At 43.6% G+C, this 24,974-nt stretch overlaps 1 protein-coding gene across 4 annotated transcripts in view; it reads right to left on the minus strand.

Annotated features, from left to right (window-relative positions):
- The window catches only part of ADAMTSL1 (ADAMTS like 1), a 1,078,174-nt gene that overhangs the window by 82,935 nt on the left and 970,265 nt on the right, over positions 1–24,974 (minus strand). For all 4 annotated transcript variants that reach the window (XM_043891080.1, XM_043891079.1, XM_043891082.1 and 1 more), the window contains 3 exons: positions 22,563–22,691; positions 13,294–13,473; positions 8,864–8,998 (listed from right to left, as the gene is read on the minus strand). In XM_043891080.1, coding sequence (XP_043747015.1) covers positions 8,864–8,998; positions 13,294–13,473; positions 22,563–22,691 — 444 coding nt within the window. The remainder of the gene's footprint in view (positions 1–8,863; positions 8,999–13,293; positions 13,474–22,562; positions 22,692–24,974) is intronic.

A 24,974-nucleotide genomic window follows, 5' to 3' on the forward strand; every position in this document is an offset into this window, starting at 1 on the left:
CTGAAATGCCCTGTCTTCACTTGGAGAGCTTCCACCCACTCTCCCAACCTCAGCCCAAATATCCCCTCCTCAGAGAAGCCTTGTCTACACCTCAGACTGGGGTGCTATCCTGTCACAGGCCCCGCAAAGCACCCAGTTCTTCCCCCTTTTATCATAGTCTTCTTAACTTGAATTACTTTCTTCGCCACTAGAATTCAAATTAACACATAACAGGCTCTCAACAAATACTGAATAAATGAGTTAAGTACATCTATCTGTGAGATACTGTCTTCTTTAGGCCCTGAATTACTTTCTTCCTGGTAAATTGCAAGACATGAGAAAAGGCTTGTGTAGAGTGACTCTCTGTGGGGCTGGCATGACATGACTTCCAGCAGAGATGCCATAGGGAGTCTCTCTGACTGGGCTATGGAGCTTACTCATTCACAAAGGACCAAACCTTATGTATACCCTATAAGAAATTCTAACAGGTTCTGGACCTAAAGAAGGTATGAACTGCTGTTCTCAAGCCACATATAACTATATGTTGTTATTTTGTTACTGGAGGCATCTAAGGTCATCTAATTCAGATAAAAATCCAGGGAATTTAAAATAAAATTCTCTTTTCTGGCCCTCCTGAAGAAGTCTACTCCTGTAAGTTATGTTTCTTCTCTGTAAAACTGTAAAAGAAAACTTTTAGAAGAAAATACCTTGAAACCTTGGAGTAGGTAAATACTTTAAAATATAACACCAAAACAACCATCTAGAAAAGAAAAATATTAAGCTAAACTTCATCAAAATTAAAATCTTCTTCCCTTTGAAAGACACTAAAAGATTGAGAGCCTGATGAACTCTCAGTTGGAGGTTCATGGATGGAGGTTCGTGACATTGTACAGGAGACAGGGATCAAGACCATCCCCATGGAAAAGAAATGCAAAAAGGCACAGTGGGTGTCTGAGGAGGCCTTACAAACAGCTGTGAAAAGAAGATAAGCAAAAAGCAAAGGAGAAAAGGAACGATATTCCCATTTGAATGTGGAGTTCCAAAGAATAGCAAGGAGAGATAAGAAAGCCTTCTTCAGTGATCAGTGCAAAGAAATAGAGGAAAACAACAGAATGGGAAAGACTAGACATCTCTTCAAGAAAATTAGAGATACCAAGGGAACATTTCATGCAAAGATGGGTTCGATAAAGGACAGAAATGGTATGGACCTAACAGAAGCAGAAGATATTAAGAAGAGGTGGCAAGAATACACAGAAGAACTGTACAAAAAAGATCTTCATGCCCCAGATAATCACAATGCTGTGATCACTCACCTAGAGCCAGACATCCTGGAATGTGAAGTCAAGTGGGCCTTCGAAAGCATCACTACAAACAAAGCTAGTGGAGGTGATGGAATTCCAGTTGAGCTATTTCAAATGCTAAAAGATGATGCTATGAAAGTGCTGTACTCAATATGCCAGCAAATTTGGAAAACTTAGCAGTGGCCACTGGACTGGAAAAGGTCAGTTTTCATTCCAATCCCTAAGAAAGGCAATCCCAAAAGAATGCTCAAACTATCGTACAATTGCACTCATCTCACACACTAGTAAAGTAATGCTTAAAATTCTCCAAGCTGGGCTTCAGCAATACGTGAACCGTAAACTTCCAGATGTTCAAGCTGGTTTTAGAAAAGGCAGAGGAACCAGAGATCAAATTGCCAGTATCCGCTGGATCATCGAAAAAGCAAGAGAGTTCCAGAAAAACATCTATTTCTGCTTTATTGACTATGCCAAAGCCTTTGCCTGTGTGGATCACAATACACTGTGGAATATTCTGAAGCAGATGGGAATACCAGACCACCTGACCTGCCTCCAGAGAAACCTGTATGCAGGTCAGGAAGCAATAGTTAGAACTGGACATGGAACAACAGACTGGTTCCAAATAGGAAAGGAGTACGTCAAGGCTGTATATTGTCACCCTGCTTGCTTAACTTATATGCAGAGTACATCATGAGAAACGCTGGGCTGGAGGAAGCACAAGCTGGAATCAAGAATGCCAGGAGAAATATCAATAACCTCAGATATGCAGATGACACCACCCTTATGGCAGAAAGTGAAGAGGAACCAAAAAGCCTCTTGATGAAAGTGAAAGCGGAGAGTGAAAAAGTTGGCTTAAAGCTCAACATTCAGAAAACTAAGATCATGGCATCTGGTCCCATCACCTCATGGGAAATGGATGGGGAGACAGTGGAAACAGTGTCAGACCTTATGTTTCTGGGCTCCAAAATCACTGTGGATGGTGACTGCAGCCATGAAATTAAAAGACGCTTACTCCTTGGAAGGAAAGTTATGACCAACCTAGATAGCATATTTTAAAGCAGAGACATTACTTTGCCAACAAAGGTCTGTCTGGTCAAGGGTATGGTTTTTCCAGTGGTCATGTATGGATGTGAGAGTTGGACTGTGAAGAAAGCTGAGCGCCGAAAAATTGATGCTTTTGAACTGTGGTGTTGGAGAAGACTCTTGAGAGTCCCTTGGACTGCAAGAAGATCCAACCAGTCCATCCTAAAGGAGATCAGCCCTGGGTGTTCATTGGAAGGACTGATGTTGAAGCTGAAACTCCAATACTTTGGCCACCTCATGTGAAGAGTTGACTCATTGGAAAAGACCCTGATGCTGGGAGGGATTGGGGGCAGGAGGAGAAGGGGACGACAGAGGATGAGATGGCTGGATGGCATCACCGACTCGATGGACATGAGTTTGAGTAAACTCCGGGAGTTGGTGATGGACAGGGAGGCCTGGTGTGCTGGGATTCATGGGGTGGCAAAGAGCCGGACATGACTGAGCAACTGAACTGAACTGAAAAGACTGAAAAGACAGCCATTGACCAAAATCATATTTCTGATAAAAGACACATATCCAATATATAAAAAGAGCACTCAACACTCAATAATAATTAAATAAAAAAACTCAACTTAAAAAAAATAAACAGGGCAAAATTAAAGAGACATTTTACCAAAGAAGAAATCAGGATGGCAAATATGCACATACAAAGCTCAACACTATCAGTCTTTAGGAAAAGACAAATTAAAACTACAAGAAGAAACTACTATAAACTTAGCAGAATGTCTAAAATTAAAATGGCCAACTATACTCTCTGCCTGCAATGTAGGAGACCTGGGTTTGATCCCTGGGTCGGGAAGACCCCCTGGAGAAGGGAATGGCTACCCACTCCAGTATTCTTGCTTGGAGAATTCCATGGACAGAGGAGTCTGGCAGGCTATAGTCCATGGGGTTGTGAAGAGTCAGACAGAACTGAGCGATTTTCACATACTGTGTGTAGGTAAGGATGTGGAGAAACTGGAACCATCATACACGTCTGAGAGGAATGTAAAGTAGGCAACCACTCTGGAAAACAGTGTGGCTGTTTCTTAATACGTTAAACTTACACTGACCATATAATGCAGCCATTTTACTCTCAAGTATTTAATCAAGAGAGATGAAAGCATGTGTCCATACAAAAACTAGCCCTTTAATACATTCAGCAGCTTCATTTGTAATACCCAGAAATGGGAAATTACTGTTCTGTCCTCCCACAGGTGAGTGGTTGAACAAGCTGCAGTGCATTTGTTCAATGGTCGCTAATCAACAATAGAAGGAAATGTGCTATTGATGCAAGTTACAATGTGGGTGAATGTCCAAATAATTGTCCTGAGTGAAAGAAGCCAAATTCCCCAAAGTATGATTCCTTTTTTAAAAATAACAATCTAATCTATACTGACAGCAGATGAGTAGATATTTGGGGCTGGGTAGGGGTGTGAAAGAACAGTTACAAAGGGGCACAAGGTAACTTTAGAGAACAATGCACCTTCATAGGTGCATCCATATATCAAAACATCAAATTTTAGACTTTATATATGTATCACTTATTATATGTCTATTATCTCTTAAGAAGGTTATTAAAAAACTTATATGTCATACCCCAGTGTTTACAGCATTATTATTTACAATTGACAAGACATGGAAGCAACCTAAGTGTCCCTCAACAGATGAATGGATAAAGAAAATATTGTATGTCTATACAATGGAATATTAGCCAGCCACAAAGAAGAATGCATTTTTGCCATTTGCAACAACATGTATGGACCTGAAGGACACTATGCTTAGTGAAATGGGTCAGACAAAGACAAATATTGTATGTTATCTCTTACAAAAATGAATATAAAGAAACAGAAACAGACTCACAGATATAAAGAACAAACTAGTGGTTACCAATGGGGAGAGTGTGGAGGGGAGGGACAAGATAGGAGTAGGGGATTATAGGTGGCGCTAGTGGTAAAGAACCCACTTTCCAGTGCAGGGGACAAAAGAGACCTGGGTTCATCCCTGGGTTGGGAAGATCCCCTGGGGGAGGAAATGGCAACCTATTCTAGTATTCTTGCCTTGAGAATCCCATGGACAGAGGAGCCTGGTGGGCTACAGCCCACAGGGTCGAAAAGAGGCGGGCATGACTGAAGTGACTTAGTACGCACCTGTTTGTGTATGTTTGGTTCTCTAAGTTCACAGAAAGGAATGTGATAATTTGTTGGGAATATCCCCTGGAGGGCTTCCCTGGTGGCTCAGAAGGTAAAGCATCTGCCTGCAATGAGGGAGACCTGGGTTCAGTCCCTGAGTTGGGACAATCCCCTGGAGAAGGAAACGGCAACCCACTCCAGTACTCTTGCCTGGAAAATTCCATGGACTGAGGAGCCTGGTAGGCTACAATCCATGGGGCTGCAAAGAGTTGGACACGACTGAGCAACTTCACGTACGCACATATCCCCTGGAGAAAGAAACAGCAACCTACTCCAGTATTCTTGCCTGGAGAATCCCATGGATAGAAGAGTCTGCCAGGCTAAAATTCAAGGGGTCTCAATAGTCAGATAGGACTTAGCGACTAAACCACCACCAGGGGATTAAGAGGTACAAATTACTATGTATAAACACCATTAAGTGAAATATGTTACAAACAGTACTTAGAGTACAGTTTCATTTTAGATAAAACTATATAATGTATATATTAATGACTACGAAAAAGATACTTATGCTGGTTACTTCTGGGCTAGGTAATTATAGATGATGCTCATTTTCTTCTTTTTGCTTCTATTTTTTAATTGCTCTACAATGAAGATGTATCACGGATATAATAAAAACTCCAACAAAAGTTAGTTTTCAAAAAATATCGATGCTAATGCCCTATAAATGATACTGTGAGGAATATTAGTCTTGGGCCTTAGTGGCCAAAAGAAATATTTAACAGAAGGCTGCAAAAGGGTTTAGGTGCTGTGGAGAGGCCTGAGATGCTGCTGCTCTGAAAATGGAACCCTGTAGGCTACTGCTTGGGTCTGACCACCACAGGTGGCGGCTGGGGTGCTGGCCTTGCCTCCCAAAGCAGTTGGCGCTTTAGGCCTCCCTGCACAAAGAACAGATGGAAAACAAGGACAAAAAATTTAGCATCTGCCTTGCTTGGGACAAGGGATTCAGTTAGACTGGGTCAACTCTGCTCGGTCAAGCCTCCATTGGACATTTTCCACGTCAGGGTCAGACAGCGAAGAGTGTGAGGGCAGTAAGGGACCCGCTCGTCTGAAGACTTCATTTACAGTTATAGAAAGTGAGGCTCAAATGAGCTCATGGCCCTGTCACTCAATCAACATTCCTTCTTGAAAGCTCTAACAGTGGCTTGAAGTGAAATCAATGCTAGACTATCTGAAAACCAAAACAGCCATTTCTGGAGCAGACTCACCCTCTGGGAATCTTAGCACTCAAACTGTTATGGAGAAGAGTTGATGCTGACATATGGCTTTAAAACCCCCAAATCTCCCTTCTCCCCTTCCTCTCGTGAAAACACGAGAATCCAGCCCATGAGTTACTGTCCCTGAGTCACAGAACCATGGAGTTCTTTGAATCTGTTGCAGCAGATTGTAGTTGGGAGAACTACATACACATGAATCTCCACATTTACTGGCTATGATGGGGTTAGCAAATGCTTTTATCCTATATATCAATCGCCACACGCTTGGTTAGAATGTTAAAACGAATTCCAAGGCAGAGCCTGGACTGAGTGAGTGTCATGATTGATTAGGGGTGTCTGGGCTATGGAAGGGGTGATTAACAAATATCTTTACCACATATTTCCATCTTGATCTAGAAAATCTGTTACCCTCAACCTAGTGTTTCTTCATTAAGTCTCTCCCACTATTGATTAACTCACTCTTACAGAATGTCAGATTAATTATTTCAAATACTACTTTAACTATATCATCTTCTTACTTAAAAAAACTCTAAAGTTCTCTCCTCATTTCTCACATAGAAAATTTACCCCCTATATCTAATAATCTAATAATTACACGGTTAGTAGCTCAGTTGTGTCTGAATCTTTGTGACCCCATGGACTGTGGACCGCCAGGCTCCTCTGTCCATGGAATTCTCCAGGCAAGAATAAATACTGGAGTGAGTTGCCATTCCTTCTCCAGGGGATCTTCCCGACTCAGGATTGAACCTGGGTCTCCTGCATCACAGGCAGATTCTTTACCATCTGATCCACCAGGGAAGCCCCTAATAATTAAGGTCCTCCATAATTTGATGCTATTTATCACCCTGAGCAACCCTTCACAGAATATCCTCTCTGGCCTCTGGCTTATTTCCTATACCCAGAATACACACTCTGGTCAGAAAAAGCCAGCAACAGGAGCTAGGGATGGGAGCTAGATCAAAGGGGAACATATGGGTGAACAGATCATGCTGAGTCACTAGTCAGCCAGGGAGGCCTATGATGGACGGGAGGCTGTTAGAACAGCCAGGGAGGCTGTTGTGGTAAGGGTTGGAGTCACACCTGTGTGGACAAGCTCTGGCTGAGGCTTGCTCTGTGTGAAGGCCTAGCTTCTATCCCAGTTGAGCTGCCTTAAAGCAGTAGGGTCTTACAGCTGTTCCTGAACAGACACCTGATGCATATCCCACACGTTTTAATTTCTGGGTTCATGGCATCTTCCTCACTTCAGGGCCTGTTTTTTTCCCTTTGTGTCTATTTGAATCCCCACCCCCATCCTTCAGTGCTCAGCATCAAAGCAGAACAGTGAGGCTCTGGCCTGTCTCCAGCGACCTGTTTCTCAGGGTCTTGATACCTGATACCATTCCCTAACTCATCTCCACAATTCCACATGGATCTCTCTTAGTTCTATGGTGTTTCCAAGTCTATATTGCCCATGCAGTTACACTCAGGGACTTTATGGATACTGCCTCTGAGATCTATTCAGGTTGAGTGGTCTAAATGTGAACGAGGACATTAAGGTGTCTCTTAACCATTAGATTTAAATACCAGTCTAAGGTAACAAAGCACCACAAACTAGGAATGGAATTCAGCAGCTTAAAGCACAATAAATTCTTACTGCCCATGGTGAAAATGACACAAAATATTATTCCAGAATAAGGGAGAAAGAAAGTAAAGCCATCATGGAAAAATATGAGCAGGTTAACTTTTCCAGCATGCTGAATGGCACCTGAGCAATCCAAGAGTTACTGAACTTGAAAATAAGCAATTGCTGTACACCCTGCTAATGACTGGGCAATGATAGTAAGTTATGACACTCTCCCATGGTGATGAACCTAAAATAAAAGTTTACAATGCACACATTTAATCTGGAATAAACTTACCATTCATAATGCCAAGAAAAAAAAAAAAAGAAGCAGGTTTAAATGCCTATGAATTCTGATCAACGTGATGTGGAAAAAATTCAATACCAAGTTTGTTATGAGAAACAGAATAGGGCTACTCATTACTATATCTATGCTTTAGTTTTATCCAGATCAGAAACAGAAAAACCAGAAGCTTTTGCCATATGCCTGTATGCATTCTTTGCTAATTTTAGATGTTAACAAAAAACTGAAGGTAATCTTTCTGTGCTATAACCCTAAAGATACCAAGCCTTGTGGCCATGCTGATAAGTTATGATCAATATTACTGAGAAACCACTGGCTTCCTATCCCCTGTTAGCTGGCACAGAGAAGAGTAGAGGAAACTTCAACATTGAGTCAAGGGAAGAATTCTAGTTGCCATGACCGACATCTGGGGCCACATACAGTGAGCATGGAGACTTCTTCCATTTTGTAGGCCTGTTTTCCCCAGGCCTTTGAAGGCAGAAGAATTCTTTTTCATCTTGACCATATCTAGGGGTCATGCTGGGGGTGGAGGTTGCTCTGGCATCCCCAAGGCTCTGGAGTGAGGGGCCCAGAATGTGGATGCCCTAGAGCAAGTTTCTGCTACAAGAAGGTGCCAGTCTCATGGGCAATAACTGGGTGTAGGCTCCCAACGACAGACAACAGGGAAAGTGCACCTAGTGGGGTTACTGAAACACTTGCCTTGAGGAGTCTGTCTGGGTTGTTTTTAGGCCCTACCTACAGAAGGAGGTTTAAATAGATTGCCTGGGTTAAAGGAGGTACTGATACTGCAGTTTTCTCATTGAAAGCTGGTTATAGCTCTATTGAGGTAAGAAGGGGTCATGGAGCACTGGGATACAGCTGGTGATGGGGAGAAGAGAGGAAGGAACTGTTTTCCACTGCTGTATCTGTTCTCTAAGTCCAGCACCATCAGTCTGATTGAGCGGATCTGGACTGTGGCACCAGCCCAAGAGGATTCAGAGAGGAGCCCTTTCGGACTCTGGACAGGCTCAGGTCCAAACTAAGAACTAAATCCACCTCATATGGAAAGTCAGCCAAGTTTCCACTGGTAAATCTGGATTCTGTACACAATTTAGTGATTTCCTGTTGGCCACCCCCCACTGCTGCCTCCCTCCCACCTGCGAGTAGTCACCCATCCATAAATCCTGTCCAGCCCTGGATTTCTGCCCAGTGTTCCAGAGGGTTGGACTCACCAAGAAGAGCGGAATTCCCAGGATCCAGGACCAGCTGTGTTCCCAGTGGAGACGTCAGCACTGAAGGAAGGTTTGGTCCAGTGGCTGAGAGCAGGGCCCGGATGTCGTCCAACCATGTGGGGACGTGGGGGGGTTCTGTGAGAAGGAGGACGGGGCATCAGGCAGGTTAAAGCATAAAGGCTTTAAGGGGAGAGGGAGAGGCAGCCATGCATGGAAGTGTGTCCATGTGTAAGGCAGGTGTTACTGTTATTACCTCTAACATCACTTTGCCTAGAGAGAAGGTGTTCCCATCAAGGTGAGTCTGAATTTCAAACACAATACTTGATGTCCGAAACTGTACAGTCAGTGATAAGAATCAGGCATGTTGATTTCTGGAGTTCCTTCCTTACTGTATACCACTTGCTACCACAGGTGCTCTATAAACACATAGCTAAATGAAACTATATTAAAAAGACACTTTGAAAAAGCCAAAGCTTCTTCAGAACTATATGCCAAGTCCTGTGCTAAAATAATTTTCATTCCTTGTTTCATTTAACTCTTAAAATGACCTTTAGAGGGAAGAACTTTGTTATTGTCCCCACAGGCAGGGATAAGTTACATGAATTTCTTATTTCTAAGATCATGTGAGTGGCTTTCTTCTGGGAAGGAAGGGGTACAGTTGTGAGGCTAGGGATTCACTTTGGGATCTGGATTTTTATGTCTAAGTAAGACCAGAGAAGCAGTTCAGGGATGATGTGTTAGTGAAAATCTTGTAATGAGTCAGGGCTGATGTAACCAGGAATCAGTTAACCAGAGCTAAATGTAACAGAAAGGGAAGCACAGTGGCGTGCTTATTAATTTCCTTGAGCAAATAAAGAGGCAAGCAGCTGCTAAATGCAGTGGTAGGATGATCCCAGATTCTGCTGGGAAAGAAGCAGAACTCTGCTCCCCGCTCCTCCTGAGTCTCCTGGCGCACGGCAATTCACACTCCAACGCCAACTCCCACCTTTTTCTCTAGAGCACTTGCTGGAGTGGAAAGAGAAGCAGAAAGGTTGTCCTTGTAATTGATGGTCATTTCAGCAGTGTTCAGAGAGGGCCTGCTGTGTGCTTGTCACTGTGTTCAGTACTTGTTGGAAATGGTAAATAAGTGAGTCACAGTGGGGCCTGGATCTACTTCAGAAACCTGTCTTTGACTGCAAAGACCATCACATACAGAAAACAGTGATGAGCTTACGTATTTATATATAAAAATTCAACATTATAAAGACACTATATATAGTCTATATAATTTGAAAATATTCTTTATGTGGTATAGGGTAAAAACATCATGATTGGATTCAGGAACTCGATTTGAGCCATGGCTCTTTCATTCACTAACTTGGGCAAGTCACAATCCCTCTAAGCTTTAGTTTCTTCATCTAAAAATGATTAAAAAAAAAAATAACCCTCATCATTTCCAAGGTCTCTTTCTACTCTGATATACCATGGTTTTAGGACTTGATACTGATAGTTTCTTCAAAATTAGACTCTCTCTCTCATCCTTTTTAATATTCTTTCAAAAACATTGAAATTGAATATTGAGGGAAATGGAGTTCCCCCAATAATACAGAAATGGAATATTCCTTCAAGAGTGTTATAATTCAAGAAGGCTTTGCTTATTTATTAGTAGCCAAAAGGGGAGGTTATGGCCCATCTTTAAACCCATTGATCTTTCTGGGCCAAATGTCAGTCCCTCCTAATGTCCTTACAGCTTCTGTCATAGTTTACTTCTTCAGGGACTGTCCAGCTAATCTTTTGAGGGAACTGTCAATTCCCCAAGGACAGAAGTCACCTCTTGTGTTTATCCTAAAGCTCTACATGGGACTCAGTGGCAACACTTAATGAACAGCCATTCAGTGGCTATATGAACCCATGAATGAAAGTTGGCCTCATGACAATGCAATCCTCCACAATACAGGTTAAACCATGGGCCTCATGAAACTTCAGCTTTACACATGAAATCCCTCATTTAAACATTAAGACACATTTGGGGCTGATTAAAAAAAAGAGAAATATTACTCCTATGTCCATAAAGTACCAAACATAATAGGAAATACCATTCCTATCTCCATAAAAACTAACAAACTTTGATGAATCAACAGGACTTCTAATTGAGGAAACTAAGAATCTAAATAGTGTTTTTTTGTTTCCCCATCCAGTTTGCTTAAAATGGGAAGACTTCATGCTCTTCAAACTCCGCGTTCATGGTCATACTGAATTAGCGTTGGAATGCTGCAGATTTGGCTCCCAGAGCATACACACTTCATAGGCAGAGCTACATTAGCAGCCACACTTCCTACACGTTCATCTCTGTTAGCAGAGGTGATCAGGAAGGTTATTAGAGAGGAAATCCCCACAGTAAGCACCATAACTCAGTGTGGGGCAACAGTCTGGGGCCTCAGGCTCCAGACGAGCAGCTCAGCCAGAAAAAACCCAACACAAAACAAATGACATCCTTCACGGAGCTGATTTTCTGCGGCTTCCTAATATGACTGGAGGTTTATGCAGCCACTGTTGAGATGAAGACCCACGTGGGCCTCTGTGAAATCTGAGTGGGCAGGGGTAGACTCTATGCTTTGCTATATCGTCATTGGGGTGTGAAAATATGAGTAAAGTTTACTTACTTTCCCCTGTGGAAGGCCAGAATATGTGTATGTGCGGTATGTAATTATTCATATTTCTCATCTTTTCCTCACCCCCCAAGAATGATGGCTCTCTCTTAGTGAGATAACTAGCATACATGCTCTAATAATTGCCTTTTTTTTAAAGTTTTTTTTGATGTGGACCATTTTTAAAGTCTTTCTTGAATCTGTAACAACATTGCTTCTGTTTTACATTTTGGTTTTTTGACTGCAAGGCATGTGGGATCTGAGGTCCCTGACCAGGGATCGAACCTGCACCCTCTGCACCGGAAGGTGAAGTCCTAACTACTGGGCCATCAGGGAAGTCCCCTCTAATAACTGCCTTTAAAAAAAAGAAAGACAAAAACAAGCTTCTTTATCCCCCCCACACTACCCCCAACAATTCCCAGACTCTGCTAGGAAGAGAAGTATAGAGTCTGAATCTCGGGAAACCAAAGAGGTGTAGATGCAACATGACTGAGTCCAGCCCTGGGCGTCAGTGAGTGCTGGATGGTGTCCTGGCAATTGCTATTATTTTTAAATAACTATTTTATGCCAGGAACTGTGTTAGACTCTTTAATCAGGGGTCCTTGTGTCTGGTGGTGCTACTGTCTGAATGTTTGTGTCCCCCAAATTCATATGTTGAAATCCAAATCCCTTCAAGGTAATGATAAGAGTACCTTTGGGAGATGATTATGTCAGGAAGGTGGAGCCCTCATGATTGACACTGAAGTGAAGTCGCTCAGTCGTGTCCGACTCTTTGCGACCCCGTGAACTGTAGCCTACCAGGCTCCTTCATCCATGGGATTTTCCAGGCAAGAATACTGGAGTGGGGTGCCATTTCCTTCTCCAGGGGATCTTCCTGACCCAGGGATTGAACCTGGGTCTCCTGAATTGTAGGCAGGCGCCTACAGGCGTCTGAGCCACCAGGGAAGTCCTGATTGACATTAAGATCCTTATAACAGAGACCTCCGAGAGCTCGCTTGTCCCTTCTGCTATAAGAGGGTGCAGTAAGAAGCCACCATTCTGCTGCCATGGAGAAGGCCTTCACCAGTCTGACCATGAAGGCACTTGGATTCTAGACTTCCGGTCTCTAGACAGGTGCTGTTATCTAAAAGCCACCTGCGCTCAGTTGGTCAGTCCTGTCTGACTCTCTGTGACCCCATGGACTGTAGCCTGCCAGGCTCCTCTGTCCACGGGATTTCCCAGGCAAGAATACTGGAGTGTGCCATTTCCTTCTCCACGTAAGTCACCCAATCTATGGCTGCTTTCCTATAGCAGCTGGACCGGACTAAGAAGAGGGGTACACATGTGGACTTAAGGTGGACTAGAGTATATACGAACTTCCTAAAATTATATGAGAAATTTTGTACTTACGAATTTTTCTCAACAAGGTAGTCTGTAGTTTTTGTCTGAATCTCAAAGCAGTCCTTAATATAGAAGGAGTTAAGAAAAACTGCCTGTTACCTCTATTTGTACCTCCCCTGCCCGCCCACGATGGGCAATCTTGTTTTCTACACAGAGACCAGGATCTAAGGCTTAGCAAGGTTAAGTGATTGCCCAAGGTCACACAGTAAGTGGTAGACCCAGGGTTCTAGCTGACCTCTGCTTGGTTTCTTGGCCCCTCGGTTTGTGTTCTCTCCACTGGGAGGCCCTAAGGTGGGGAGAAGTGAAGGGATGTCGATTTTACCTTCATGCATTTAATTGGATCAGGGGCAGGAGGCGGTGAGGGTGGGTCAGACAGTCACCCCAGTGGGGTCCACCAGGGGCAGCCAGCCTCAAGGTGTTTACCTAGGATGAGGAGCTCGCTGCTCTCAGTCAGCTCCCCGTGCAGATTGGCCGCCTTGCAGGAGTACCGGCCCTGATCCAAGGAGGACACGGCTGTAAGCACCAAGGCGCCCTCCTGCAGAGGGGGAGATGAGGCCAGTGTGCTTTTATTTCTGAACCAGGTGACTTCAGCTTCAGGCACACCTAGGAGGAAAAAATAAAATAAAATAAATGCATCAGCCACCACATTCAGGTGCCCTGGAGATATTTATAGCCTCTTGGTGGACCCGCCCCAGGGCTGCTCTGCAGGAAGCATCTGCCTGGGCGTCTTCTATGCTCCTTCGGCCAAACTAAATAAGGTCTCTGACCTCTCAGCTGTCTTGAGATCTTTTGCCTTTAAAAGCTTCCAGAGATAAGGCAGGAAGAGAAAGACTGGTTAAAAGAAGAGGAAGAGGGCAGCTGAGAAAGGCACTAGCCAGGGTGGAAGGAGTAAAGCAAAAGCCTTTGGAGAAAACACCTAAGAATGAAATCTATGTATCAGTGAAAATGAATAACTTGAGAACCAAATGAAACAAACCTAATGCAGAATAAGAGAAGGCAGATTCGAAACAGCATACACTGTTTGAAATCACTGTATGATTTCATTTCTGTATGTAGAAAAGAAAAACTGGTAACATCAGGCCCTGTTGTCAGCAATCAGAGTGGGGGGTTCCTCTGAGGGACTGGGATGGAAGGGAGGTGCTGTCCCTGAGAGTGGGCACATAGAACCTGGCTGCTAGTAGTTGCTTTTTGACTTGGGGGCTATGTTTGGTGGGCTTGGGACCTTTACAATATATGCACTTTTCAGTATAAATATTATACCTCAGTAGAAAGTTAAAAGGGGTCCATGGGGTCACAAAGAGTTGGACATGCCTGAGTGACTGAACAAGAAAGTTAAAAGCTACAGAATATTAATATATTCATGAGCCAGACAAATGAAAGCTGCTAGATCCTTACCAGAGTTGGCACTCTATGTAGAAAACAAGGTCACACAGTAAGTGGTATTTTTTGAGGCCTAAGTATTTTCTTAGAAAAAGAGAAGATGGAACCGTGGCATGAGGTTCATCACTACAGAAAAAGAGAGACAAAAAGGGAGCTCTCTGCTCTCTCCTCAGTTCAAGTTTATTATTGTGAGAGAGCTGGGGAGAGTGCGCACATCTGAACTGGGGTGGGGTTCCAGTCTTTGGAAGTTAGGCTCTGTCCTCAAGGGCTGTTATGCACTCGGTCTTTGTGACCTCTACAAATGCATATGTTGGCGTCCTAACCAACCTCAGTGTGACGGTGGTAGGAGATGAGGACCTGGAGATTTTTAGGTTCAGATGAAGTCCTCCTGAAGGGAATGTCCATGGCATCAGTGCCCTTATAAGAAGAGGCCCTCTCTTTCTCTTTCTTTCTCCTTCCCTTTTTTCTCTCTTTCCCTCCCTCCATCATGTGAGGACACAGCAAGAAGACAGCTGTCTGCAAGCCAGGAAGAGAGTCCTCCTCAGGAACTGAATGGGCTGGCACCTTGATTTCGGAATTCTCAGCCTCCAGAACCATGAGAAACAAACTTCTGTGGTTTAAGCTGCACAATCTGTGGCATTTTGTTACAGCAGCCTGAGTGACTGAGACAAGGGAATGGCTTTCATTCCCGAGGGAGTTTCCCTGCGGGTGGCATGCCGGCAAGCAGTCCTCAGTTTAGGACAAGCCTGCTGAGATGGTCTCCATAGGAGGCTCCAGGGCAAGCCCGGCTCTAGTGAGCTGAGAGACAGGAACGATGTGGCGTGAATTCAGTCTCCAGGGAGTGGACAGCTGCGCTTTTGTACTTTGTAGCTTATTGACCCATCTCACAATGTTTGCTCATGAAACTTGTGGACATGTATCCAGGGCATGTTTAGAAAGTCAAATCCAGGTAAATGGGGTCAAAACCCAGAATAGGCAGAGCCAGAACTTTAGTCCTGTACTTTCTCAGAGTTCGGGATGGATTTTGCCCTTGGGGCAGGGGCAGCCTTACCCTTCGTGGGCAGCCTACAGCTGAGAATGCAGACACCGTCGTGGCGTCACCTGTGTGCCCACTGCTTGTCTCTGATGAATAAAATGTACTCAGAGTCTCCTCTGTAACAGCCAGCTCTCATCCTGAGCCCTGGAGCACTTGCTGCTCCTGGGATCCCAATGGCAGGAAGTGGGGCTGTGTGGGAGACTGCTCTCTTGTTGCCTCATTAACAATGAACTATTCTGCATGAATTCACTGGTGTCCTGGCTGCCCTGCTGCTTCAGGCATGGTTTCCAGTGGTGGAATGGTCGCCTATGGTGGGCAGCCCAAGCGTTTGGCCAAGCTGTAGAGCTTTTCTCTCCCTGTCTACAAGGAACAGGAGAGTGACTCTCTGGTCCTCTTTTTCTGTCGAGGCGCAGATTACCCAAAATTCACTGTGGATCCCTAGGGGCTGGTGGACTGGCTGGAGGAAGGAGGCAGGTCTGTTAAAAGAGGGAGAGACTTGGGTACCGCAGCCCTGATCCATCAGAGAGGCACACACACACTGTGAAACTTGACGCTCAGGTGCGTGAGAGGGGCCAGGCTGGTATTATTGTCTCTAAACACACCTGGAGTAAAGATGCAGGTGAGAGGCAGGAAGGCTGATTTTTCATTGCAACACCACTAGAGAGAGCAAGAGCATCACAATGCCCCACCATGCCAGCTTAGACTGTGGACTCTGAGCTCCGATTTCATGTTGGGGGAAAAAAAATCCATACCCTTTAGGAGAAAGCCTTTGTAAAGTAAGTTGAAAACACATCCCCCCCCCCCCCCACATCAATTCTCTCCTGAAAGTGCAAGGAAAAATGAGGTTCTACAAACCAGCTTCTGCAAGTATTCACCCTTTTCCCGTCACCATAAACTGCTCACACATAGTACCTGTCAATGGCACCTGCCTTGGAGGAGGTCTGTGGGCAGCAAGCGCACAGTCCCTGATAGGAACTGAGGCTGTTCTAGAGCGAGGAGGCAGAGTAAGAGACATGGACTAGTGGGCTGTCAGTTCCACAAGCAGATGGTAGGGGTGAATGCTCTGTCTCCATGATGGTGCCCATAGGCCATGACTTGTGTGCCTCCAGGGCCAACATTGTGTTTACATGGTCAGCTGCCACAGCCAGACTTGCAGCCCCCCTGTGTGACCTTCTTTGGTCAGGGAAGCCAGGGAGAGAGACAGGGATGGTGAGAAAGAGAAGGAGGAGGAGGGAGAGAGATGACCCAGGGATGCAGCCATTTCTCATGTTTCCAGGAAGTGGGGGTAAGCCTCTTCCATTTTTGTCATCACTCTTGGCCTCATGCCCTTATGAAATCAAGTCTGTTTAACAGGACAAAACAGAGTCTTTACCAATAGGGCTGAATCCCTCAATTGAGAGCAGGGGAGTTCATGGGAGAAAAGGACATGTTCAGGATAATGAAGGTAGATGGAAGGGACCTCCAATCTCTAAAACTGGGACCACAGAGAGACAGCAGTGCTGAGGGAAGCCAAATATTATAAGGATCATTCTGTGATAGATTAGCAAACCTCTCTTAGACTCATTCAAACACAGACCTGCATCAATAATTTACCAATGCTGCTGGTGTCACATTTTGAAGGATTCCTGCCTGGGACTGTGTGCTTTAAAGAGAATGACACGAAAAAGATGCTTTGGAATGACAGCCAGCCCTGCCATGACTGATTGTGATGTATTACAAAGTTGGAACAAGGGAACAGGGAAAAGAAAAATGAGGCATCTTTTTTCTTTTTCTCTCAAGACATGACAATGATGCCTCAGAAAATATCATCAGCCCTCATACACGCCAGAGTCCCTTGAAAAGGTACTATATATACACGCCTAACCCTGATGCTTAGAATACTAAGACATCAGGAAGGCACTGAGGTCAGAAGCTATACATATCCTGAACACATCAGAGGGAGAAAGAACATTAACTGAATATTTACTATAAGCCAAACATTTAATAAACATATCATACATAATCACAGAGTTACCATGAAGCATTATTATTAACCCCAGTTTACTGATGAGGAAATTGGGACTCAAAAAGATTATGAAATCTGCCCAAAGAGACATTAGTTTGGATTCCCGAATGATTACATGAGAACAGAGTCCCTTTCCACTTTGCCACCAATCAGGGACCTACGGATGGTCCCTGGGGATCCAAACTCAGTACATTTGATGCCATGAAACCCCATTCTAACAAGTACATGACACTGTCTGCCATCATACGAGACTGCCTCCTTTGAGAAGCTCTGAATTGCTGCATGTTATTTCTGGTGACAATCCTTAAACACTCTCTGCTTTTGGAATTAACCTTTCTACTATAATTGTAACATCAAGATTATTGTTAGGGGGGAAGTTTCTAGAATCCATTGTTAGTACACTTGGTGCACTTCTCACTTGGTGAGAAGCATATCAGGTTGTAGAAGATGATTTTTTCCCTAGCCTGTTGTGATATGACAGCACATTCTACAGAAAGAAATGTTTGAAAAATGACAAAAAACACACTCTACTGCAGAGCAAAGTCCAAAGCTATACTGTTGACAAGTTAGTTGGATTGGCTCCACACTCTGGACTCCCTGGTATGATCTGTGTCTAAAATAGGAAGTAAAAGGACCTGCTTTTACTTTTCCTGCTTTGTGGCATATCTTATCAACAACACAGTGGTCTCCCTGCTGCTTGAAAGGATCAATAAATGAGTGAAGTCATAATGGGCTGTAACTTGATTTGATTATGAGGATTAGTGCTTTTAATATCCACTGAGCTGCCAGGTAGGGTGATGCTATAATAATCTTTTTTTAAAATCCCAGATAGGATATGCTTGTTAACTAGACCACTTGTTATACTTGGAAGGCTGCCTGCACCATGACACCTTGTCAACATCTTGAGGTGGGGCATCCACTGAAAGGCACACCTTGACATGATAAGTTCTAGAAGTTTCTTTAAAGGCTTGGTGCAAGACAAGGAAAGAATGTAGTAACTTAAATGTCAATCTGAGCAATTCTAAAGAACCATGGCAGTCTCGTAAGGAGGCTTTTAGTCTTCCACATTTCTTCACACTAACTGTGGCAGATGCTGACAGCTATTCCTTCTTTTTCCTGGGTACCCAGCCTGGGCTTCCCTGGTAGCTCAGATGGTAAGGAATCTGCTTGCAATGAAAGGAGACCTGGGTTCAATTCCTGGGTTGGGAAGATCCCCTGGGGAAGGGAATGGCAACCTACTCCAATATTCTTGCCTAGAGAATCCCACAGACAGAGGAGCCTGGCGGGCTACAGTACATGGGATCATAAAGCGGCGGACACAACTGAGCGACTAATACCTCCTCCTCCTCAGCCTGGCAACATTCCCCAACAGCCCTTGGCAACTGTGAGTGGCCATGTGACTAAGAAGGAATCTGAGAAGCAGTAATGTGTGCTACTGGCTTGGCCAAAAAAGTTTGTTCCGGTTTGCCAAGTATCTCCCTTAAAACCATTTCAACCATCCTCTACACTTTGTTTTCTCCTTGTCTTATTCACAGGGTAGAGAGAACCTCTGGGGAGACCTTGGAAGGCATGTATTCAGGAAAATAGAACCACCAGTGTCCAGGGATACTGAAGGACTGTTGGGGGCAGACCCCTTCCCCTCCAGCTGTCCAGGACCACTCTTTGGACTCCTAGGTAGGCAAGTAATAAACTTCTATTGTGTTTGAGTCATCATTATACATTTGGGGGTCTACCTGTTACCATAGGCTAGCCTTCCTGGCTAATACACTGCCCATCATTGACTCCTCAACTATTTATTTCTACATGACTAGTCCTGACAATTTTATATCCTAAGTAGGTCTTCAAAAGCTTCCCCTGTTCCAAAATGTACCATAACCTAGGAAAGCATAAGATTTAGCTCCTGCCTACTGTCCCCCACCTCTCAACCACAAGTCACCCTACTGTCTTCTAGCCTCTCCATCTTACAGCCAAGCCAGCCACATTTCACTTCTTTAAATGCAACATACTTTTTCTCAGGCCCTTTGCACATCCTATTCCCAATGACTGAAACTCTTCCTCCTCCTCTAACCCCTTATCTCACATTCAGTTTTCTGAATTCTTCTCCAATAGAGAACAAGTATGGGAGTGGTATAGGAGACTGAATCACTTGTCAAGAAAAAGCCTCATCAGACTTGTTGTTTAATGGTTTTTATGTTTAAGGGTTGGGAATAATTTGTGAGTCTGCATTTTACATGTTGAAAGCATACATGTGCAAAAGCTATTTAATGAAAAACTGCTAACAACTCAAACATGTAAGGACATGAGTTATTCTATGTAAATTATGTGATATTCTTAAAATATACTATTATATAGCCATTAAAATTATATCACAAGAGAGTCATAAAAGCCACTTGTAGCATCAAAGTAAAAATAGTTTCTTCTGCTATTTGGTATTATAGCTGTCAGTATTTCGACTGGAGACTCAGCTCAAGAATGATTTCTTTGTCCAGTAAATTCACAGACCAACAGTTTAATCAAAAGCAGGCTCTTTCCCATCTATGTTGAATAAAAGTGAAAGTGAAAGTCACTCAGTCATGTCCAATCCTTTATGACCCCATGGACTATACATGTCCATGGAATTCTTCAGGCCAGAATACTGGAGTGGGAAGCCTTTCCCTTCTCCAGGAGATCTTCCCAATTCAGGGATTGAACCCAGGTCTCCCACATTGTAGACAGATTCTTTACCAACTGAGCTACAAGGGAAGCCCATGTTGAATAAAAACTTTATTTAATAAAAGGCATAGTGACAGAGACACAAATTTATTTTATTTAACTATGATTAATACAAACGGTCCTATGAATAAAACTAAGTTTTTAGTAATGCAATGTGCATGGCCAGGCAAAAACTGGACCTTACAACCTAGGATTTCACTATCAGTTACCAAGAGTGAATCTCTGGATGAAGTTGGAGACATGGCGCTGGGTGGCCCAGAAGAGCTGACCAAAGCTGTTTTGACTTTTCTAGTTTTCCTGTGATAAATACTTTTCCACCTGAATTCTGGTTCTTTCAACCTCCTTCAGATGCTCAAGTCCTGGTTTTGCTGCCCTTTGCTTCCCACTCTTTTAGTCCTACCACTCCCAACACTCAAGAGGAGACCCAATATGGTCCATTATATTGGGAGACCCATCTTATCTCCAGTTGGTGTTCTGTCTTCAAGGCACATGTTCCTAGCGATCAGATGGGGAGTGATGGTCCTGCATAAAGGATCTGGCCTTCGCCATCAGTCTGTGTACAGAGGGGCAACTCATTCATGGGACACCCTGATTGAGAGTATAGAGCTTGAAGGGATTTAGTTCTACAGGCTTTCACTGAGGCGGCTGGATGCCAGGCCAAGGGAAGCTTTACCAAGAAGAAGCTAATGTATTATGACAGAGAGAGATTTATATTTTGGGCTTCCTAGAGCTACCAGAACACTTCAGAGAAAACCGGACCTCCCTGTTCTTAGGAAACAACATGCTCTAGATGAAGATCTTCCTCCTACTTCTTCTAAAATGGATTCTCTCTGGCCTTATAAATCACAGGTGGAGGTAAACTTTCCAAAGCTGGGGCTGAGATCTAAGATGAAGAAACACCCAGAACAGGGGCTGCCAATGCCTGTCCTCTTTTCAGACAGGGTATGACGTGGGAAACTTGGTTGGGGTGCCATGCGAGGGTATATCTGAGGAGGACAGCAATCAGGGGACTGTTGCTGGGCCCTGGCATGGGAGTCATCTATTTCCCCTTTGTGTCGCGGCAGTGAAAACCCTTAGGGCAGACAGGCCAGCAGTTCACAGGAAGGGAGATTGGTAGCTAAGCTTTGTGTCATTCTATGTGGGTGTTTTCTGTTTTTAAATTGAACGTAAATGCCTTTATGAAGGGCATACTACCACCTCCTCTGGTCTACTCCTCCTCCACTTTCTGACTTCCTGGTCCCTAGAGGCCTCTGAGTTTACAAGAGCTACCCAAAGGCAACATCTATATCACACGTCCAAGGGAAGTGGCTGTTTTCATAAACAACTCCTACACACTTCTGAAAGGAGCTTCCCTGCTGACTCAGCAGTGAAGAATCTGCCTGCAAGGTAGGAGACCTGGGTTTGATCCTTGGGTCTGGAAGATCCCCTGGAGCAGGAAATGGTAACCCACTCCAGTACCCTTGCCTGGGAAATCCCATGGACAGAGGAGCCTGGTGGGCTACAGTCCATGAGGTTATAAGAGTCAGACACTAAACCACCACCACCCACCCATTTCGAATGTAAGCTCCAGGCTGCTGTTGTTCTTACCCCTGCCATCCACTCCTGAGCTTTCCCCCACCACTGTCCTGAGTTTAGGCCCCCCGTACCTCTGCTCTCAACTACTGCTGTTCATCGCTACTGTCTACACTAAGCATTCTTCCCTGGGAAGGCAAGAATACTGGAGTGGGTTGCCATTTCCTTCTCCAGGGGATCTTCCCCACCCTGGGGTAGAGCTCATGTCTCCTGCTGGGCAGGCAGACTCTTTACCACTGTTCCATCTAAACTACTGTGGGTTCTTTTATATATATATATTTGGCTGCACAAAGTCTTCATTGTGGCATGTGGGCTCAGTTGCCCCACAAAAATGTGGGGTCTTAGTTTTCTGACCAAGGATCAGACCCATGTCCCCTGCATTGCAAGGCAAATTCCCAATCAGTGGTCCATTGGGGAAGTCCCTAAACTATGATGGCTTCTTAACTGGCCCCTCTCAGTATTTTTTTTTTCTTCAACCTATTTTATACACTGCACAACCCCTAATGCCACTTCCAACCTGCTTTGTCTGAATGCCTCATCCAAGTGTTCAGAGTCTCCCATGGCACAGTAGCAAACCCACGTGACTAAAGTTTAAGCCCCTCTACCCACCCCATCTCTGAGCTCCGTGTTCCCACTAGACCAAAGCAGTCACATTTCCCTTGAAGTCCTGCAGCTCCCCTACTTAAATGATTTTTCTCACATTCTTTAGTCCATTGGAACACCCTTTGTCCCCATCCTTGCATGCTCATGTTCTATCAGTATGTGGGATGGAGATAAAAACCACCTCTTCCCCCACATTTATCCCAGTTTTCCTCTGATCAGCTTCAGTAGCACTTTCCACTTTCAGAGTGACTGAGTGTGCTTGACTTGCTCTAGTAGCCCCAATTCCCTGAGAGCAGAATTTGTGCTATCTTTTCAGCCCCCAACCTAGCACAGGGCTCCATTAATATCTGAACAAATGAATTAACAAATGAATGCATCTCTTACCTGCAACTTGGCAGTTAATAGTCACATTCACGCCTTGTACTGTTTTGATAGTGCTTCCTACATCAACTGTGATTGCAGGCTCCTCCGTGTTGATCACCATCTCTCGGGATGTTTTCACTAGTGGCTTTCCTGAGGGTGAGACAGAATGTGGCATTTTATTAGATGGGGGGCTTTGGACACTCCCTTGAAACATGATCGACAATGAACAAGGGATATACCCATCTTTTTCCACTGACCATGTTTTCCTTTTCTAACTGTAACTATAAAAACCATCCACCCATCTGCTTATCTAGCTACCACAGAATTGTCAGAAAAAAACAAGGATTGAAGAATCTGAGGCCGGAGCAAGGCAACAGTTGGGATGATTTGTACATCTTACCAGTAAACTACCAAGGTTTAGTAGATTCCATTTTCATGGAATTAAATTTTTATTTTTAGATAGTTGCAGAGTCACATTCAGTTATAAGAAATAACATAGAGCAATACTGTGTACGCTTTACCCAGTTTCTTCCAATGGCAGTATCTTACTGGTATCTCATGATATCATGACTAGGACATCGATACTACATTTCCATCGCTACAAGGATCCCTCATATTGATCCCAGCCCTGCCTTAATCCTTTGGCAACCATTAATCTGTTCTCTATTTCTTACACTTTTGTCATTTCAAGGATGTTACATAAGTGGAATCATACAGTATGTAACTTTTCTTGATTGGCTTTTTTTCACTCAGAATGACTCTCGGGAGATTCTTCCAGGTCTGACATAGTATGGTGGCATGTATCAGCACTTTGTTCCCTTCTATTGCTGAGGAGTAGTCCATGGGATGGATGTACCAAGTATGTTCAGCCATTTACTTACTGAAGGACACGTGGGTTGTGTCCACATTTTGGCTATTCAAATAAAGCATATAAAAACATTCCTCTCCAAGTTTTTGTGTGAACATTTGTCTTCATTTCCTCTGGGAAAAATGCCCAGGAGTGTAATTGCTAGGTCACATGGTAGTTACATGTTTAGATTTTTAAGGAACTGCTGAACTGTTTCCCCAAGTGGTTGTATCATTTCACATTTCCACCAGTAATATGTAAGTGATGTGGTTTTTCTGCATTCTTGTCAGCATTTGAGTTTTACCTTTATTTTTATTTTTGAACTTTTAATTTTATGTTGGAGTAAAGTCAGTTAGCAATGTGATAGTTTCAGGTGGACAGCTAAGGGACTCAGCCATACAAATACATGCAGGGTCTATGATATATTCTGAGTTAATTTTTGTGTAAGGTGTGAGATTTAGGTCAAAGTTTGTTTTTTGCCTATGGATACACAATTGTTCCATGACCATTAATTGAACAAGCTATCTTTCTTCCACTGAATTGCTTTTGCATGTTTGTCAAAATCATCTGGGTACATTTCTGTGGTTCTACTTCTGCATTCTCCTTCTGTTCCAACCAATTTCAAGATATCAATACCAAACAGTCTTAATTACTGTAATTATATAATTATCTTGAAATTTATTCTTGAATCTGATTCTTCCCACTTTATTCTTCGCTATTCTAGTTTCTTTGCCTTTCTACATACATCTTAGAATAATATTATCTACAGCTATAAAATTTTGCTGTGATTTTGATAGGAAATACATAAACATCTATCATTTTAGAGATAATTGACATCTTTACTGTGTTGAGTCTTCCAATCCATGAACATTGTGTGTCGATTTATTTATATCTCCTTTCTTTCATCCGAGTTCTGTAGTTTCCAGTACACAAGTCTTGCATATTGTTAGATTTATACCCAATTATTCTTTTTTCAAGGGATGGTAAATGATACTGTATTTTTAATTTCAGTGTTCATATGTTCATTGCTAGTATATAGAAACAGTTGAGTTTTATACAGCATGTAACCTTACTAACATATGTTAGTTCTGTAACTTTTTCTTTTTAGAATTTCTGGTATTTTCTTAGAAGGCAATCATGTCTCTGCAAACAATTTTAGTCCTTCCCTTTGATGTATATGCCTTTTATTTCCTTTTCTCAGATTATTTCATTAGATAGAACTTCCATCACTATGTTGAATAAAAAGTGTTGGTAAAAGTGGGATATTAGTATGATGAGTGATTTTTCATTTGGAATCTGGACATTTTCATATCATGCTCTGCAACTTTGGACCTTATTAAAATCTGTTTTAGCGGCTGTTCTCTGAAACCACTCAGGTGGGGGAGACGGAGGTGCCACCTGGCTACCCCCCAGTGGAGGCAGAAGTCCACGTTCTCCCCTTGGCCTCCTCTGTGACCTATGTGGGGGCGCCTCTTAACTGCTGGGCCTGGGCGGAGCTTCTGGCTTCCCACCGACTCTGCTGCCAGAAGGGTGTTGTTACTGCTGGTGGTGGGCTGAAGTCCTAACTCTCCAGGAGGCTTCCTCTA

The sequence above is a fragment of the Cervus elaphus genome, chromosome 29 (assembly GCF_910594005.1).
Source record: "Cervus elaphus chromosome 29, mCerEla1.1, whole genome shotgun sequence".
NCBI classification, from domain to species: domain Eukaryota; kingdom Metazoa; phylum Chordata; class Mammalia; order Artiodactyla; family Cervidae; genus Cervus; species Cervus elaphus.